The 15,313-nt window shown below is 39.0% G+C and overlaps 1 protein-coding gene across 4 annotated transcripts in view; it reads right to left on the minus strand.

Annotated features, from left to right (window-relative positions):
- Positions 1 to 15,313, minus strand: part of ppip5k1a (diphosphoinositol pentakisphosphate kinase 1a) — a 182,785-nt gene that overhangs the window by 90,722 nt on the left and 76,750 nt on the right. For all 4 annotated transcript variants that reach the window (XM_061815774.1, XM_061815773.1, XM_061815772.1 and 1 more), the window contains exons 8-13: positions 9,852 to 10,013; positions 9,627 to 9,748; positions 9,396 to 9,497; positions 4,454 to 4,540; positions 4,311 to 4,386; positions 4,104 to 4,213 (exon numbers count right to left, since the gene is read on the minus strand). In XM_061815774.1, the coding sequence (XP_061671758.1) occupies positions 4,104 to 4,213; positions 4,311 to 4,386; positions 4,454 to 4,540; positions 9,396 to 9,497; positions 9,627 to 9,748; positions 9,852 to 10,013 (659 nt within the window). The remainder of the gene's footprint in view (positions 1 to 4,103; positions 4,214 to 4,310; positions 4,387 to 4,453; positions 4,541 to 9,395; positions 9,498 to 9,626; positions 9,749 to 9,851; positions 10,014 to 15,313) is intronic.

Raw genomic sequence — 15,313 nt, forward strand, 5'->3', positions numbered from 1 at the left:
TGTTGGCAATGTGGGAGAACGTTTCGGACTTTATGGTGAAGAAACAGTCAGAAAGAGTTGCTTCTGGTCTTGCATTGGCGCTATTTAATGGAATGTGCCTTATACATTTCAGAAATACAGTCATACCTCTACTTACGAACATCTCTACTCAAGAAAAATTCAGGTTACAAAAAGCCTTGATAAAATTCACGATATGAAAGGAAAAAAATGGCACTGGATTCCACCCAACGGAAACATCCTGTAATGTATCTTTGTTTAAAACCGGCACGATAGAGCTGCTCTCCCATTGGCTACCATCGCAACATCTTCCCGGCATCACATTGGCTAGGAGGAATGTCACTATTTAACGATGATGCACTTCCTGTCTCTTGGCTTGTGTGGCGCGATAGAGCTGCTCTACCATTGGCTAGCACGTAGCATCTTCCTGGCATCCCTCCATTGGCTAGGAGGAACATCAATATTTACCCGTGACACACATCCTGTATCTGTATCACCAAATCCATTGTCATACGATCGCGCACACTCATACTGTACAACTTCTTTGCGGATTTGTTCATCTTTTTTCATCATGGGCCACAAAAAATTGATGACTAGTGCCAGTGAGAAGAAGATGAGAGTTGTTTTGTCCATCAAAACAAAACAAGAAATCATCGAGAAATATGAAAAAGTGATGTGTGCATGTGGCCTCATACTGCTGTTCCACGGGATTTTGAGAGGTTCGAAGTGGAGGTTGAACCTGAAGTTGAGAAAATTGTTTTGCTGGGAAAGGCTGAGAACATCGATGAGTCCGCTCAGGAGCATCATGAGGATCGTTCGACAATTAGGACCACCATGCGGATCTTTTGATGGAGGAGTGAAAGGAGCTGGACCACATTGCAATGCAGGAGGTGGCCTGGAACAGATTAGGCTATTTACATGTAAAATGCGTTTCTATTTACAAAAAATTCACATTAGGAAATGACTTTCAGAATAGATTAATTTGTGAGTAGAGGTACCACTGTATAGTCAAAAAGAGGCAAAAACAAATCTCCTTGGACAGGTATTTTTTGAAACAGCTGTCTGTTGACAGAAGAATGAGTTGGAAAAAAGGCTAAAAATTGTGCACGAGAAAAGACGCAAAGCAAAACTGGAAAAAAAATGTAGAGTAGCAATTAAGTTCATTCATTAACCGTACTTTAGCATTGAAAGTGTAGCTAAATTCAATGATACAAATTAAATTCAGAGATTGAGTGTGAAGAAGAGAGTGAGCGAAAGTCTCCACGAACATCCTCCATCTGCCTTCTCCACTCTCCACCTCCATCAGTATCTTTTATTTCCAAAAGTTATCTTTCCTTTCTTTCCATTCTCTTTTGTTTTTATACAGTATTTGTTATTTAGAATTTTTTTTTAAAAGTTCAGGGGTGACATTTTGAGGGCTGCAACCGATTAATGCCAGTTACATCAATTTCAATGAGGAAATTCGCTTTGACATAAGAGCAACTTGAGGTAAAAATTATCTCAAGGTACCACTGTATTATGATTTCCGTTCTTTTTTTCTCTATTAAATAAAATTTCTTCACTCTATACTACCGTAATTTCTGGCTAACAGAGCGCACCTGATTATAAGCCTCACCCATTACATTTGTAAAGGAAATACTATTTGGGACATACATGAGATGCACCTGTGTAAAAGCTGCAAGTCCCCACATTGAAACCTACATTGAAACACGAGCTATTTACAAAGAAAGACGGTACAAAGAAAGAGTTTTTTAAGTTTTATACCTTAGCTTATCTTAACATAGCAACAACACGGTAGTATGAACAGGGCTGGTAAAAAATTTTTTTTTAAAAAATACCAGTTAAAAAAAAACAAAAAAAAAAAAAAAAAAAAAAAAAAAACAGCTGCAACAGCTACACGGTAGCACAGCACCAATAGGGCTAGTTAAAAAAAACATACCTAAATCACAGACGTGGCAGTAGCACAGCACCAATAGGGCTAGTTAAAAAAAACATACCTAAATCACAGACGTGGCAGTAACACAGCAGCAACAGTCTAGTGTGGCGATAATGCTAGCGCAGCATTAACAGAGCTGGTTAAAAAAGAACATGGAGGTAAAAATCACTGAGACAAGGCAGTAACACAGCAGCAACACGCTAGCGCTGTGCAAACACTAACACGGGGCTAACAGGGATGGTTAAAAAAACATACTGGCAAAAAAAAAAAAAAAAAAAAAATCACTGAGTCGCGGCAGTTACACGGCACCAACATGCTAGCACAGCAGTAGCGCAGCGCTAACAGGGCCGGTTAAAAAAAGACATACCGGTAAAAGTCACTTCCTCGGCACATATACTCCAACGGTTTCACTCTTTCCTGTTCCGCTCGAGTACCCCCTTGCAACCGTTAAAAAAAATGCACATATTAGCCGCATCACCAGAAATTAAGACGGAAATTACGGTACATGTATACTGAAGAATAAAGACCTGGAAGAATAGCCTGATTTAAAGGGAGCATTCTTTTCTGATTACAATCAGTTCAGAAGCACAAACGAAATGAAAATGCTCCATATAAACAACTTATTTAGAATAAACAGGCAGAATCTGAATGGAATTTCATTCAGTTTTACACAGGTGTAATATTCCTTTTGTCAAAGAAATCAGAGGTAAATTTTTGCCATGAACACTGTTATTCAGATAGAGCCGGGGAAAGGTCTGTCCTCACATGCTTGCTTGCGCATGTTTGCACTGCATAGTGACGTCATCGTTTAGGCAGGATAAATAGGGTGGCTCCCGACAGTGAATATATGCGTTCGAGATCTTGTTTTTAACCACCTTTTGATTTTATTTGAGATCTTATTTTTAACCACTTGTTGGCCTTATCAAGTGTTTTTTTTCTCTAAAATAAACCAAAAACAATTCCAACTACTGTTCTGAAGAAATGACGGACCTCCATTTTGATAAATGACGTGACTTTCACATCGACATGTGCATGTCTCACAGTTGTTCTGATTGAATGTAGTGGACACGAGATGTATATATATGCCTGAGAGGAACATTACATGTAAACTGTTGACCAAAAATCTTCACTCGGATAATTTCCACCAGAATGACAAAAAGTAGTACGGTCACGTTGGTGCAGCTGTAGAGCGTTGGCCTCATAGTTCTGAGGACTGGGATTCAAATCCCGGCTATGACTGGGTGGAGTTTGGATGTTCTTCTTGTGCCTGCATGGGTTTTCTCGGGCATTCTGGTTTCCTCCTGCATCCCCAAAACATCCATTAATTAGAGATTCTAAATTGCCCTTTGGTGTGATTGTGAGAGTGACTGTAGTCTGTCTCTATGTGCCCTGCGATTGGCTGGGAACCAGTTCAGGGTGTACCCTGCGTCCTGCCCATTGACAGCTGGGATAGGCTCCAGCACTCCTGCGACCCTCGTGACAATGAGCAGCTCAGGAAATGGATGGATGGATGGGTGGAGAACAAAAAAAGTGTCCGTGTAAACCCAGCTACTGTGGTTGTGGCTGATCTGCTAAAGCCGAGCCCTTCACCTTTCAATCGAATATATGCTGATGTTCACTGTGGTCAACTCCTGGCTGAAAAATGTCACTGATGTTGTGCCTAGTAAACAGTTAACGTTCCTGTGTTTGTGTTAATTGAGGATTAACACACAACAACTTTGAGGAAGGCGCTAATGTTTTAAACAACATCGCCAAGTTTGAGCAAGTTGTTTTAATCTTTAACTTGTTAGCTTGCAGGTTAGTTAGCCCAGAGTCTGGCCAACACAATAATCAGTCAACATCCCCATAAGTGTCTCTCTTCTGTGAATCTACATACTGGACATGGAGCAAGGCTGTGCAATATTATACAGAGTCAACACCAGCAACAGTCTGCCGGTGTTCCATGAGCCCACTAGCGCTAATGACACAGCCGTCCAACTTGTCAGCTTAACCCTTTTCGCAGGCAAGCTCACCACAATGACCACTTAACGAGTCCAGACAAACTATCAGAATATTTTCTTTAAAAAAAAGTTGTTACAGTAATTATCGTTACAGCCCTAACAATTGCCAACATAATTAAATGCGAAAAAGATGATCAAGGAAGAAAAGTGACAAAAAATCTATCACTTACATTTCTAGAACGGTTTTCAGCTGCTCGAGTTTGGATTTCTTCTCTTCTATCTCACAGTCATTGTGTTGACCCAGTTCTGCTAACAACTGCCGTGTAATGTCAAGCACCTCCTGTTGTAGTTCAAAAACCAATCAATATACACCAAGTTTAACACACAATGATAAGCAAATGTGTCAAGTGTTTGAACCAACATGCATTAATTGCTACCTGCAGTTGCTTTGGTTTCTTCAGTTTCAATTTCCCAGTTTTGTAGCCTCCATATTTTTCAAATAGGTCAAAAAACCTGTGTAGATAAGACTTTTTAATTGAACACATTGTCATCAAAATTGGTTTTGAAAGGAAAAACTTACATGGGATTGCGAACTTCCATCTTCATCTTCTGCTTTGGTGTTCTGTCTCCATGCCGGATGACAGCGATCACACAGCGCAATTCCATCCTTGAGTGTCAAAATTTAGTTTATGATTAGATATGCCAAAACATATTTGTATGTAAAAGAAAAAAAATGCAACTGTACACCACCTCATCAAAATACCTTGTTAGATTGACAAAAAGACCAGTACAGAAGAAGCTGGTGCTTCTACTGCAACCTTAAATTTGATGTCATTTTTAAGCTTTACACGATCAGGATGTTTGGGGCCAATCACAGATCAGTGAGTTAAAAAAATTATGAGCGATCACAAGATGGAGCAATGAGTCTATTTAAATGAGCAGTTCATTTACTGTACATAACTGTGTACTTAATTGCTCATAAAATAGATTTTTATGATAGATAATGTATCTTTGTCCATCTATTTATGCCAGTGAGGGATCGTAACATATCGAACAAATGAATGGTCTTCTATTGGAAAAGGTATTTGACCCCTCCTGATTTCTGTTTTTTTTTTTGGGGGGGGGGGCACATTTACACAAAGGTTTCACATTATCAAACGAACCTCTATCAACCTTACTTACACTCTGTTAAAATGTATTGGTGACCCTTGTCATGGTCATGGTGACTAACCACAAACTTGGGAAAGGTGAGCTCAATTTCAAAAGTCACACACAAACCTGATTATCACCATATGTGTTGTGCCAAGAAATAACTTAAATGAATGTATCAGAGAATGTGCAGTAGGCTACAAGATCTCAAGAAGTGATCCATCAAGGAACACTGCAAAAAAAATTCAAAAAGAAATGAGAAAAAAAGTGACTGAAATTAATTAGTCTGAAAAAGGGTACAATGCAATTTCCAAGGCTCTGGGGCTCCACTGAACTACTGTCGGAGCCGTTATCCACAAATAGAGAAAACTGGGAAGAGGGGCAAAACTTCCCTGGAGTGGACAACCAACTAAAATTACAACGACGACTCATCCAGGAGGTCACAAAAGAACCTCAAACAACATCAAACGACCTGCGGGCCTGGCTGGCTTCAGTTAAGGTCAGGGTCCTTGACAGGCCAAAAATGGCATTCATAGGGGAGTTCCCAGGCGAAAATCCGTGCTGTCAGCAAAAAACAAAAAGCCACGTCTCAAAAAACATCTTGATGATCTTCAAGAGTTTTGGAGAAATATTCCGTGGACTGATGAGTCAAAAACTGAAGTTTTTGGAAGGTGTACGCCCATTTCATCATGGCATAAAAATGTCACAGCATTTGATAAAAAGAACATCATGGCATCAGTGATCCATGGTGGTTGCGGTGTGATGGTCTGGGGCTGTTCTGGTGCCTCAGGACCAGGACAGCTTGCTGTGATTGATGGAACAATGACCTGTGTACCAGAAAATCCAGAACAAGAATGTCTATCCATCAGTTTGTCCCCTCAAACTCAAGCACTCTTTGATTATGCAGCAGGACAACGATCAAAAACACATAAGATAGTCCACCTCTGAGTGGGTCAAAAAGAAAAAAAAAGGTTTTGGCATTGCCAAGTCAAAGTCCAGATTTAAATTGATACGCTGTGGTGTGACCTTAAATGTGCAGTCCATCCTCGAAAATCCTCCAATATAGACGAGTTGAAACAATTCGACAAAGAGGAGTGGGGAAAAAAGTCCTCCGGAGCGATGTGATAGACTTATCCCCAATTATCACAAATACTTGATTTCAGATATTGCTGCTAAGGGTGGCACAACCCATTATTAAGTTCAAGGGGAAGTTACGTTTTCACAGAGGGTCAGAACGGTTTAGACTGTTTTCATGCCTTAATAAATTGAATTGTTCTTTGAAAATCACATTTTGTATTTCCTTGTGTAGTCTCTGAGTAATATTAAAATTGGTTTGATGATTTGAAACCTTTGTGTGTGATAGAGATTAAAAAAAACTGTAGGGGGGGAATAGTTTGTCATGGCACTGTTATTTACTTTTTGTGACATTTATGTCTGTTGGTGTGCAGTGAAATTCTTCAATTGCTAAATACCGGTATGTGACTTCCACTGTTCCCTCTAATTTTTGATGTCCTAAGCCCGAGAGCGTTCCCTTTGACCATTATGAGCAACATCAGAAGTATGCACTATGGTCAGATCGGTGTTATCCATTGAAGTTACATGCCTCATTAAAAGGTTCCGATTACATTTGCATTATCATCGGAAAATTTCAAGAATTAAATTTGTATAAAATAAATTTAATTTTATTTGTATTTTTTGAAACTTGAAAGGAAAATGTCAACAAGCAAAAAAATATATTGCTAACCAAACCAAGCAAAGTATGAACTGTAAATTTGAAATGCCGCTTCCAATTTTGTTTCATTTATTTATTTTTAACCTACAATGATATCCCCATCTGTTTTTCTTGGTATATAACTGAGTTATTGCTTGCAGAATATCTTTAGCAATGCATGTTGAAAGCAGAATGACGCTACCAAACAGTTTTTGTTGTCTCCTATTTTAAAAATACAGAATTAGCTTTTTGTGCACTGTATTGTTTGTGCTTTCATCCTCTATCAGGCTGGGCCAAGGTGGAATTTTAACATTATACACCATCTCATCCTGTACTTTCTACTTTGGCTTCAGACAAGACCTTTTTTACTCAAATAAGAGAAAACCTTGTCCAGTTTCCCCACTTTTTCTTCATTATTATTATTATTCACATACTCTGACAATCATTAAAGCAACAGCTGTTTGTTTTTTTTACTTTTGCCATTATTATCAAGAGTAAACATAAGCAGTATGTCTAACTCGTCTTTCTTCTACGTTGCCCAGACTGTGTGGCTGGACGGTGTTTGTAATTATGAGTGTACCCCTTTAAGAGCCTTGTCAGGTAAACATGGAAGTAGAGTGTGTGGCATGGTGAGGCCGAGCAGCAGTTAGAGACCACGTGCTTCCGTGGTAAAAAAAAAAAAAAAAAAAGAAAAAGGCAAGCTGTGGTTCACTGTGCTGGATCGGTTTTCATGTGCGCTGAGGGTGTGCTCCAAGTGTGCAATTGCGCAGGTGCACAGCTTCGAGCGAAAATTGGTGCGTTCACTCCAAAAAGGTTGAAATTTACTGTTCTAGTGATCTTGTGTTCAACAGAATGCAAGTATGTTTACAAACAACCACGATCAGTAGCACTAGCATGCTTGGCTTCGTAATGTTTTGTTGATGGCTTTTGAGCCATATCGTAATAAAAGATCAATATCAATATTTTATTCACGTCTGATATGAATCTGGTTTATTTTCCATACTTTTCACTACCCCAGAAGACTTCTTTGTTTCATGAGACTTCCTCTGCACTTCTCGTTGCATGGCGACAACATGGAGAGGATGCCAATGGCTACCAAGTCAGAAATAGTCCCCAAAAAGGCCCGCAAAACATATGAAAGACCTTAGGACAAAGACATGTAAAAGCACCTGAACATGAAGCATGTGATCAAATGCAATGTGCCTGAGACGCTCTGATTTAAACAAAACAAACTTAACTGGATCTTTATTCAGCTCCTGTATTTATGAGAGGTCACGCACCAAAGAGGGTTCATATACATAACATTACCTGATTATTAGCTTGAATTTTTTTTGGGGGGGGGCATTACTCAGTCGACAAAACATCTATAGGACTGTCGATTCTGAAAAGATTAGATACTGAGAGCTCTAATACAGACAGCTCTAATAATCATATGGAATCATCATTTGAGAAAAGGTTGTGACAAATTTTATATCGCACAGCACTAATATGTTGACCCATTTTAGAAGGAAAAAAGCTTTGAGTCATTCCAAACAAATGATAGTGTCAACCATTAGTGCACTTCTGTTTGTTTATTAAAGTGAGAGTAGTAGCAGGTTCACCCACTGCTAATTAACTTAAGATGTTGGTTTGGTCTCTAGTTCTAATGTTAAAGTTGTATTTGTAGTACTTATTTGATTAAAAAAAGAAATAGCAGGCAAACCTGCTTTGAGAGATGTTATGTTAGTTGCACTTTATTCCAAAAATGTGTGAGTGCATTTGCCATTAATTATTGTTTCTTCATAAGATCCATAATTAATCTGAGCAGATACCCTTACAAGAAACAACAGGAATCTGGGAACTTTCACCTACACTGTGGAGTATCCAAGTATTTATTTTTCAGTTACAGTGGTTTAATTTTTGGCTTAAAAGTTACAGCCACTTAATCGTTTCGAATCGGATCGTTCTAAATCAGGGGTGTCTCACTTATTTTTGTCAGGGGCCATAGTTATGGTTTCGATCTGAGGGGCGTTATGACTGTGGAACTTTATAAATGTTTCAGCTACACATCCATCCATCCATTTTCTTTGCCGCTTATCCTCACGAGGGTCGCGGGAGTGCTGGAGCCTATCCCAGCTGTCAACGGGCAGGAGGCGGGGTACACCCTGAACTGGTTGCAAGCCAATCGCAGGGCACATAGAGAAAAACAGCCACAGAACTGTGAGGCAAATGCTTTATGAGCTGAGCCACCGTGCCACCTCAGCTACACATCATGTTACATAAATAAACAATAAATTGGTGATTAATTTTGAAATCAGGGGTCAAGGATAATAGTTTAACTATTCTTCCATTACTTAATTGAATGGATCAGAGAGAACGATGTGGTGGGCTGGATCTGGGCCCAGGCCTTCACTTTTGACAGCCATGTTCTAAACCAATTTAATAATAATCGAACAAAATTGGCATTTATGAATCATGACATGAATGGAATAAACAAATCATTACACCTCTACATATTTCATAATAATTGATGACATTCTGCAGTAAAGGTGATAATTTCCTTGAGAAAATCATTGCAGCTTCGAGATTATTTATTAGAATATTATTATTATTATTAGAAGATTTACATTAAACACATCTGCAATCTGAACGTCGAGCAAATTGTGTACATTACATTACTCACATGGTCCCTGAAGTAGTCGGAACAATTGGAATGTCCTCTGCTTCAGTAGGGATAGACCATGGAATCTGAAACTGAGGCGCTAGCTCACGCATCACAATATTCCTTTCGAAAAACAATAAATCCGGATGAAAAAACATCGATAAAGAAAGGACAAAATGGTTCAATCAACATGGAACAGAAAAAAGTACATTATAAAATCAATTAATTTCAAACAATTACAAAAAGTATTACCCTAGAATCTTAGCGCAGTCATCGTAGTATTTCATAGAGTTCTTCACAAAACTAAAACCGTTGACATCACACACATAGGAGTGCCCATTTGCTCGAAGAAGGTCGAACCCACAAACAGTTTGCTGCAATGATGTGAAAAGGCAAAGAGCAACGCAATGGCATTTTTAAAGATTGACGGTGCAGTGACAGCACTACACAGAATACTAGGATATGGTCTTTGCTTACCTTGAAGGCTAAACAGACTTTCCGGGCAACCAGTTTCTCCATAGCTGACAGCATGACAGGGTAACGGACCTCCTTGCCCTCACTGTCTCGCTCAACCTTCCCGTCCAGAGCAGGAGACTTTCTAGCTTCGGCATGAGCATAGTCAGGCCCCACAGTATATACCTAGAGTTAAAATCATCATCTCATTTTGAACATTGATCTACTGGTCATGATGATCATGGAAAATACTTCACAAACTCGAATTGTTCAGGACTAGCGACCCAAAGTAATTTTTCACATTAAACTGATGCAAATGGACCTTGTTTTAGGTGTCTAGGTAAAAAGGAAAAAAAAGACGTCAATTAACAATTTATAGACTTTTTGTTCTCTTAAAGGTTATCTGTCATTATTTTTTTAATGATCTTTAATGTAATCTTATCTGGTTTACAAGATAATTTTCATTAGAAATGCTTAAGATGGTGTTTTTCAAACTATTCTACTTGGTCTTTTGAACCTGGAAGATGAGACTGCTGCATTTCTTGGATCGGTTTACTTTTTGTATTTGGCATATGACCGCAACAATAGTACACACATAGAATGTGTATTTGGTTTTACAATTGACAGTCACAAACAAATAGTACTGACTAGATATGACAGTTTCCAGACAGCATTGTGCCGGGGGCCCACAAACTGTGACAATAATTATATCTGCCATTGTTTGAGGACGCTGTGACGCAGCATATTCTTGACGCCAATTGGCTGTAGCAATGCAGCGTCACAGGAATATTACTTGAGTAGGCAGGTACTTGAATATTAGTGGTGAATCGCCAATTTCAAATCCATCTGCTTTGCCATCGGTTAGGTTTTTAAAGCCTAATTTATACAACTGACAAACAATGTAGATGTCAAACAAATCAGGTCATAGCCTTGTTTTGACCTACTTTATGTATAAAACAATGGAAAAAAAATATTTTGAAGCCATGTGACATTTAAGAAGAGTACAGAGGTGATGCAACTGGGTGAAAACAATTTACGTTCCGCCTGGATGTGACTCTTAAGAAAAGCAGTATTTGGTTGAAACTATTTTTTTGGAAACTGATTTGTTTGTGAAAATGGTTCCTAAACTTTAGGTTTATTTCCACTGCATTAACTCTGTTCAGATGCTTCAAAAGTGTTGGCAATTGAGTTAGTGAAGCCTTCCATCTTATCTCCGCACAAGTCTCCAATTGAATGTGAACTGAATTTAACAAAATTTACAAACAGTCGCTCTTTTGTTGTTAAAATGGATAATTGATGACGTTACAACTGTCAGTATGATTTGTTTTATCATTATCCGGGGTGCACATAAATATTTTGACCTGGCTCTCAAATGAACATTACAGGATGTTGCCCGGTGCTAATTTTTTGCGTGACTAACCGTCTTCGCCTGGATGAACTTATGTCCGATTGTAAACAGACCCTTCATCTGTTATTTCTTTTCTGTTCAAATGAACGAATTTAACATTGATTTTGTTGAATGAAGTAGTTTAAAGGAAGACTCAACCCAAAATTATAGGAATGGGAGCACACATTAAAAGTTAGTAGTTGAGGGTTCAGTGTTTCTTTTAATGCCAGAGTTATCCACAGATTTCACCAAGAAACATCTCTAATTTGGAAAAGTATTATCGAAATTTCTCTCTCACTCAGACATTCCAATGAACCCGGCGGGAAAACTGACAGCCAATCAACGTTTACCACGCCTGCAGTGCTTCCTGTTCTGAGCCCCCATTGCTCGTGGATAGATTTCACCGAACAGAGAACGTCCAGTATCTGGAATTTTGTTGCCGATATTTGTGAAAAATAATTACAAACAAACAAAACAAAAATAGCATGATGTACAATGTTCAAGCCTGTGCGACCGCGGAGATTTGTTTGATGCTTTTCTGAGGAGTTGGTTTACATTTAGAGAATATACAGCAGGTGTGCCCAGACTTTTTTTACTCCAAGTTGTACTTTTCAAGCAGCCAACCTCTTCCGATCGACGGACAGCAGAGATGGCATGCGCGCATCACCGCAAATAGTAACCGTGAAGTGCTGTGTGCTTACACGTAAATATCCATCCATCCATTTTCTTCGCCGCAAAATGGTGCAGGAGTACTGGAACCTATCCCAGCTGTCAACGGGCAGGAGGCAGGATACACACACGCAGACACAGGGAGAACATGCAAACTCCACACACAGAGGTCCAGGATTGAACAGCTGCGCCAACATTCCGCCTCATAAAGTATGTTGTTGCTTATACAGTACCAGCACAAGAGGCTATAACTCAGCGGCTAGTAACCAGTAATGATTCAATGGGTGCGAATTTCACCATCTGATGAACAAACCTCAATTGTGACAGCCACAGCTTTAACCAGTCTGGTTCCCCTACTGGAGGTTAAAGAAGGACACTTTTTTTTCTCAGTTTTGTTGCAGTTTGGTGCAGAACATGTTGGCATCTTGGCTTAGCTAGAAAGAATGGTCTTTAATGCTAAGCATCGGTGACGTCAGGGGCGGGGTCAAGGATGTTTCTTCCGGGTCTGGTTGTCAAAGTTGGCACATATCCAGATTTTGCTTGAATTTCAAAAAGGTTCTTTATTTTCATTTTTTTTTCAATTAATCTCCAAAAATATATGTAATAATAATATTACTTCACATTGGAGGGTTTGTTGTACATATGAATTTTGGGGAGAGTCTTCCTTTAATCAACAGTTCCCTCACCCACCCACCTTTTAGGTCTGTTTGCACATGAATTATGTTTTCTTAGTCTTAATCTGAACCAGTTCAGAGACGAGTAAACAGCCTGTCCATACAGATCTGTAGCAATAGATATTTCATTTTGACATTTAATATAATATGATACCTTGGATTCTGTATAAAGACAGACAAAATTGTTGGTACCCCTCTCTGTCAATGTACAAAAAATCCACAGTAGTCACAGAATTTACTTACCCCACAAAGGACACTGAAAAGTAATACCAAATAAACAATGAATATTAATCAATGAAAATTTGCTTTTGAAATGTGGTTCAACATGATTATTTTTAAAAACAAACTCATAAAAATCATCTGCACAAAAATAATGGTACCCTTAAAAAAGAGCAAAATAATTTGATCACTGGTACTTGTTCAAAGAAGATCCGTCTAATTAGGATCACAAGTATGTTCAAACTAGTGATCAGTCAGTTGAGCTATATAAAGGGTGACGAGTAAAAACTGTCCTACATGGTGTGTACAATGCTAAACGTGCCCCAGAGGAAGCGAAGGAGAGTTGTCTTATGAGATGAAAACAAAAACTATAGACTTAATCTTCTTCTTTTCCTTTCAGCCTTTCCCGTTAGGGGTCGCCACAGCGTGTCATCTTTTTCTATCTAAGCCTTTCTCATGCACCTTCTTCTCTAACACTCACTGTCCTCATGTCCTCCCTCACAACATCAATCAACCTTTTCTTTGGTCTTCCTCTCACTTTTTTGCCTGGCAGCTCCTTCCTCAGCACCCTTCTATCAATGTACTCACTCTCTTGCCTCTGACCATGTCCAAACCATCTAAGTCTACTCTCTCTAACCTTGTCTCCAAAGCATCTAACTTTGGCTGTCCCTCTAATGAGCTCGTTTCTAATCCTATCCAACCTGTTCACTCCAAGCGAGAACCTCTTCATTTCTGCTACCTCCAGTTTTGCTTCCTGTTGTTTCTTCAGTGCCACTGTCTCTCATCCGTACATCATCATCACTACTATTTTATAAACTTTGCCCTTCATCCTAGCAGAGACTCTTCTGTCGCATAGAACACCAGACACCTTCCGCCAATTGTTCCATGCCGCTTGGACCCGTTTGTTCACTTCCTTATCACACTCTCCATTGCTCTGTATTGTTGACCCCAAGTATTTGAAGTCATCTACCCTCGCTATCTCTTCTCCCTGGAACTTCACTCCTCCTCCTCCACCCCTCACATTCATACACATATTCTGTTTTACTTCGGCAAATCTTCAGTCCTCTCCTTTCCAGTGCGTGCCTCCATTTTTCTAAAACAAAAACTATAGTGAATCACGTTAAATGTTAAGGCATTAAGAGCATTTCCAATTGCATTTCCGGTACAATAAACTCGAGACGTTCAAGGTATTCTGAAAAGAAATGTTGTGCCCTGGGTCAAAAAGCTCGAGTTCAGTCGCAGGCCGTGAGTCTTGCAATACGATAATGACTAAGAAGACACAGCTAAAAACACATAAGAATGTCCGACAGCAAACCAGTGGACTATTCTGAAGTGGCCTTCTATCCTGATATAAATCCAATTAAACATATGTGAAAAGAGCTGAAACATGCCACCTGTAGAAAGCACGAAACCTCTTTCCTTCAGTGTGGGCCAAAATACCTGCTGGTCTCATTGAAAATTACAAAAGCTGTTTGATTGCAGTAATTGCCTCAAAATGTTGTGGAACAAGGGTACCATAACTTTTCATGAATTTGTTTTGTAAATTAATTGTTAAACAACAATTCAAAAGCAATGTCTGACTTTTTTATTGGTTAATTCATAAAATTTTCATTCATTATTATTTTTGACATACATCCATTTTTTTAAGCCGCCTATCCTTACAAGGGGCGCAGGAGTGCCGGAGCCTGTCATGTTCAAGTTATTTCAGTTTCCACTGTGGGGGTTTTCTTTGATTCAGGGGGTACAACAATTTTATCCATGCTGCTGCAGAATTTCAATCCATAAAGGCATAGTGTGTTAGCAATGTTTCACTTGGTCACTGTGGTCCCAACTGCCTTGATATCATTAACAAGCTCCTTCAATGTAGTTCTGGGCTGATACCTAGTCTTTCTCATGATCACTGATACCCTAGGAGACCAAATCTTGTAAGGAGACACAGACTGAAGTTGACTGACAGTCATTGTTTAATCCATTTTCTAATAATTGCACGATGAGTCATCTCCTTCTCACTCAGCACCTTTCCAATGGTCTTGTAGCCCATTTCAGCCTTATGCATCTTGTCCCTGGTGTTCTTAGAAGGTTCTTTGGTTTTGCCTATGATGGAGGGACTGGTGTCTGATTGAATGATTCTGTGGTACAGGTAAAAAAATTAAGCTAGTATTTTTCATAAGGCAAACAAGTTCAGATTAGCTCCGAGTACTACTACTACTACTACTTCCCGCTTTCACTTTTTGCGGCTTCAGTGCTTCGCAGTTTTGCACTTGTGTTGATGGAGTTAAGTCCTTGTACAGGGAAATTTTGAAGCAGAAGGAAAAATAAAGACAACACCAAGTTTTCTCAAAGATAACCTCAAGTTAAATCATCAGCACTGTTGCATTAATTCTACAGAAAGTTCTCATATTTGCTGTCTTGTTTTGCTTTTATCAAATTAAATCAATCAAAAGCCTTTGTCATTATATAACTGTGCATACAACAAAATAACTCCAAGGTGCATGCGCAAATAAAAATAGAATAAAAATAGAAATAAAATGAAAAAA

The sequence above is a fragment of the Syngnathoides biaculeatus genome, chromosome 3 (genome assembly GCF_019802595.1).
Source record: "Syngnathoides biaculeatus isolate LvHL_M chromosome 3, ASM1980259v1, whole genome shotgun sequence".
Taxonomy (NCBI): domain Eukaryota; kingdom Metazoa; phylum Chordata; class Actinopteri; order Syngnathiformes; family Syngnathidae; genus Syngnathoides; species Syngnathoides biaculeatus.